This window comes from Passer montanus, unplaced genomic scaffold (assembly GCF_014805655.1).
Source record: "Passer montanus isolate IOZ18808 unplaced genomic scaffold, ASM1480565v1 scaffold1076, whole genome shotgun sequence".
In the NCBI taxonomy this organism is placed as follows: Eukaryota; Metazoa; Chordata; class Aves; order Passeriformes; family Passeridae; genus Passer; species Passer montanus.
The window spans coordinates 1-4,388 of record NW_024357348.1 but is presented as its reverse complement, the minus strand read 5'-3'; the positions used below and the strand labels follow the sequence as shown (position 1 = coordinate 4,388).

General features: G+C 68.9%; 1 protein-coding gene across 1 annotated transcript in view; it reads right to left on the bottom strand.

The window, feature by feature from the left end:
• Positions 1–3,538, bottom strand: part of LOC120508540 (latent-transforming growth factor beta-binding protein 3-like) — a gene marked incomplete at both ends in the record, with an annotated part of 6,038 nt that extends 2,500 nt beyond the window's left edge. Inside the window, 4 exons of the mRNA XM_039722239.1 lie at positions 48–199; positions 804–932; positions 2,565–2,840; positions 3,410–3,538. Coding sequence (XP_039578173.1) covers positions 48–199; positions 804–932; positions 2,565–2,840; positions 3,410–3,538 — 686 coding nt within the window. The remainder of the gene's footprint in view (positions 1–47; positions 200–803; positions 933–2,564; positions 2,841–3,409) is intronic.
• Positions 3,539–4,388: the final 850 nt, after the last annotated feature.

The window sequence follows — 4,388 nt, the reverse complement described above, 5'->3', positions numbered from 1 at the left end:
TCCCGGGGGGGTTTGGGGGATCCCAGGTGGATTTTGGGGGGGGTCGCAGTGGTTTGGGGGGGGTCCCGGGGGTGCTGACCGAGGCAGGCGCCGTTGAGGCCGCGGAAGCCGGGGGGGCAGGGGGTGCACACGAAGCCCCCCGGGTGGTTCTCGCACTTGGAGTCGGGGCACGTCCCCGCGTCCAGGCACTCGTTGATGTCTGGGGGGTGGCAGGGGGACATTGGGGACATTGGGGACTTCAGGATGTTGGGGACATTGGGGACATTGGGGACATCGAGGACATTGTGGGCATTGGGGACATCAGGGACATCGGGGACAGTGGGGACACTGGGGATATTGGGGACATCGGGGATATTGGGGACATTGGGGACATCGGGGATATTGGGGCTGAAGGACACTGGGGACATCGGGGACATCGAGGACATCGAGGACATTGGGGACATCAGGGACATCGGGGACACTGGGCATATTGGGGACACTGGGGACATTGGGGACCTTGGGGACATTGGGGATATTGGGGACATCGGGGACATCGAGGACATTGGGGACATCGAGGACACTGGGCATATTGGGGACATCGGGGACATCGAGGACATTGAGGACATTGGGGACATCGGGGACACTGGGGACATCAGGGACATCGAGGACATTGGGGACATCGCGGGGACACCCCACAGTGTCCCCTAGCGCGGGCTGGCCCCTCCAAGGCGCGCTGTCCCCGTCCCCGGTGGCCTCGTGTCCCCACCCCCGTGTCGCCACCCCGGTGTCACCACCCCCGCCGCGGTGTCCCCGCCCCGTGTCACCTTCGCAGAGCGGTGGCCGCGAGCCCTTGCGCCGGTAGCCCGGGTGGCACTCGCACTTGTAGTGGCCCGGCACGTTGGAGCAGGTGCCACCGTCCCCGCACACGTCACCCTTGGCACACTCGTCGATGTCTGCGGGGACATTTGTCCTGTCCCCAACCCCGGGCAGTGTCCCCAGCCCCGGGAAGTGTCCCCAAGGCTGTCCTGCATCCCCCAACCCAAACCATGTCCCCAACCCTGTCCCCTATCCCCAACCCTGGGCACTGTCCCCAGCCCCGTTTCGTGTCCCCAGCCCTGTCCCCAAGCCTGTCCCCTGTCCCCAACCCCGGGCAGTGTCCTCAGCCCTGTCCTGCATCCTCAAATCCAAACCATGTCCCCAAGCCTGTCCCCAGCCCCGTCTCATGTCCCCAGCCCTGTCCCCAACCCTGTCGTCTGTCCCCAACCCTGTCCCCAACCTGTCCCATGTCCCCACCCCCATCCACTGCCCCAACCGTGGGGCATGGCCCCCCCCGTGCCGTGTCCCTTGTCCCCACCCCCTCCCTGCCGTGGGGTCCCCATGTCCCCTGTGTCCCCCTCCCCACCATGGTGTCCCCGGGGTGTCCCCATGATGTCCCCTAGTGTCCCCCTTGTGGTGGCCACCACTCCTTGGTGTCCCTAAGGTGTCCCTTGGGTGTCCCCATGGTGGCCCCAGTGTGGTCCCTGGTGGCCCCTGGACCCCTCACGGTGTCCCCATGTTGTCCCCTGGCACCTCCCTGCCCCCCCATGGTGTCCCCACTCCCGTGTGTCCCCGTGGTGTCCCCACAATGTCCCCACGATGTCCCCACGGTGTCCCCACGATGTCCCCACGATGTCCCCACGGTGTCCCCACGATGTCCCCGCGGTGTCCCCACTCCCATGTGTCCCCACAATGTCCCCACGGTGTCCCCGCGATGTCCCCACGGTGTCCCCACGGTGTCCCCACTCCCGCGTGTCCCCGCAGTGGCCCCTGTACCCCGACGGTGGCTCCCGTCCCCCCGTGTGTCACAGGGGGACCCCCACGTCCTGCGGGTCCCCACACGCTCTGGTACGTCCCTGTGTGCCCCCGAGGTGTCCCCTGGGCCCCACGGTGTCCCCACGGTGTCCCCACTCCCGCGTGTCCCCGCAGTGGCCCCTGTACCCCGACGGTGGCTCCCGTCCCCCCGTGTGTCACAGGGGGACCCCCACGTCCTGCGGGTCCCCACACGCTCTGGTACGTCCCTGTGTGCCCCCGAGGTGTCCCCTGGGCCCCACGGTGTCCCCACGGTGTCCCCACTCCCGCGTGTCCCCGCAGTGGCCCCTGTACCCCGACGGTGGCTCCCGTCCCCCCGTGTGTCACAGGGGGACCCCCACGTCCTGCGGGTCCCCACACGCTCTGGTACGTCCCTGTGTGCCCCCGAGGTGTCCCCTGGGCCCCACGGTGTCCCCACGGTGTCCCCACTCCCGCGTGTCCCCGCAGTGGCCCCTGTACCCCGACGGTGGCTCCCGTCCCCCCGTGTGTCACAGGGGGACCCCCACGTCCTGCGGGTCCCCACACGCTCTGGTACGTCCCTGTGTGCCCCCGAGGTGTCCCCTGGGCCCCACGGTGTCCCCACGGTGTCCCCACTCCCGCGTGTCCCCGCAGTGGCCCCTGTACCCCGACGGTGGCTCCCGTCCCCCCGTGTGTCACAGGGGGACCCCCACGTCCTGCGGGTCCCCACACGCTCTGGTACGTCCCTGTGTGCCCCCGAGGTGTCCCCTGGGCCCCACGGTGTCCCCACGGTGTCCCCACTCCCGCGTGTCCCCGCAGTGGCCCCTGTACCCCGACGGTGGCTCCCGTCCCCCCGTCCCGGGGGGGTTTGGGGGATCCCAGGTGGATTTTGGGGGGGGTCGCAGTGGTTTGGGGGGGGTCCCGGGGGTGCTGACCGAGGCAGGCGCCGTTGAGGCCGCGGAAGCCGGGGGGGCAGGGGGTGCACACGAAGCCCCCCGGGTGGTTCTCGCACTTGGAGTCGGGGCACGTCCCCGCGTCCAGGCACTCGTTGATGTCTGGGGGGTGGCAGGGGGACATTGGGGACATCGGGGACTTCAGGATGTTGGGGACATCAGGGACATCGGGGACACTGGGGACATCGAGGACATTGTGGGCATTGGGGACATCAGGGACATCGGGGACAGTGGGGACACTGGGGATATTGGGGACATCGGGGATATTGGGGACATTGGGGACATCGGGGATATTGGGGCTGAAGGACACTGGGGACATCGGGGACATCGAGGACATCGAGGACATTGGGGACATCAGGGACATCGGGGACACTGGGCATATTGGGGACACTGGGGACATTGGGGACCTTGGGGACATTGGGGATATTGGGGACATCGGGGACATCAGGGACATCGAGGACATTGAGGACATTGGGGACATCGGGGACACCGGGGACACTGGGGGACATCGGGGACACTGGGGACATCGCGGGGACACCCCACAGTGTCCCCTAGCGCGGGCTGGCCCCTCCAAGGCGCGCTGTCCCCGTCCCCGGTGGCCTCGTGTCCCCACCCCCGTGTCGCCACCCCGGTGTCACCACCCCCGCCGCGGTGTCCCCGCCCCGTGTCACCTTCGCAGAGCGGTGGCCGCGAGCCCTTGCGCCGGTAGCCCGGGTGGCACTCGCACTTGTAGTGGCCCGGCACGTTGGAGCAGGTGCCACCGTCCCCGCACACGTCACCCTTGGCACACTCGTCGATGTCTGCGGGGACATTTGTCCTGTCCCCAACCCCGGGCAGTGTCCCCAGCCCCGGGAAGTGTCCCCAGCCCTGTCCCCAAACCCATCCCATGTCTCCAACCCCGGGCAGTGTCCTCAGCCCTGTCCTGCATCCTCAAATCCAAACCATGTCCCCAAGCCTGTCCCCAGCCCCGTCTCATGTCCCCTTTGGGGGTCCTGGGAAGTGTCAGGGGGGGGTCTCGGGGGTGTTTGGGGTCCTGAGGGCAGAGTTGGGGGTTCCAGAGATCCCAGGGGGGTGCCAGGAGGGTCCCAGGAGGGTCCCAGGGTGGGTTAGGGGGTCCCAGGAGGGTCCCAGGGGGGTCTTGGGGTTCTAGAGGGCCTTGAACGCGGCTGGGGGGGCACGGGGGGGTCAGGGGCACCCCAAAACTGCGCTGGGGCACCCCCGGACCGATGGGGCACCCCCAGACCGCGATGGGCACCCCAAAACTGCGCTGGGGCACCCCCGGACCGTCATGGGTACCCCCGGATCGCGGGGACACCCCCAGACCGCGATGGGCACCCCCAAACCCCTGGGACACCCCCAGACCGAGCTGGACACCCCCGGACCGATGGGCACCCCAAAACTGCGCTGGGGCACCCCCGGACCGAGCTGGGACACCCCCAAACCCCCGGGACACCCCCGGATCGCCCAGGGCAGCCCCGGACCGCCATGGGCACCCCCAAACAGATGGGCACCCCAAAACTGCGCTGGGGCACCCCCGGACCGCGCAGGGGCACCCCCAAACTCCGGGACACCCCCGGACCGAGCTGGGGCACCCCCAGACCCCCCAAAACCCCCCGTACCGGTGCCGTCGGAGGAAAAGCAGCCCCCCCT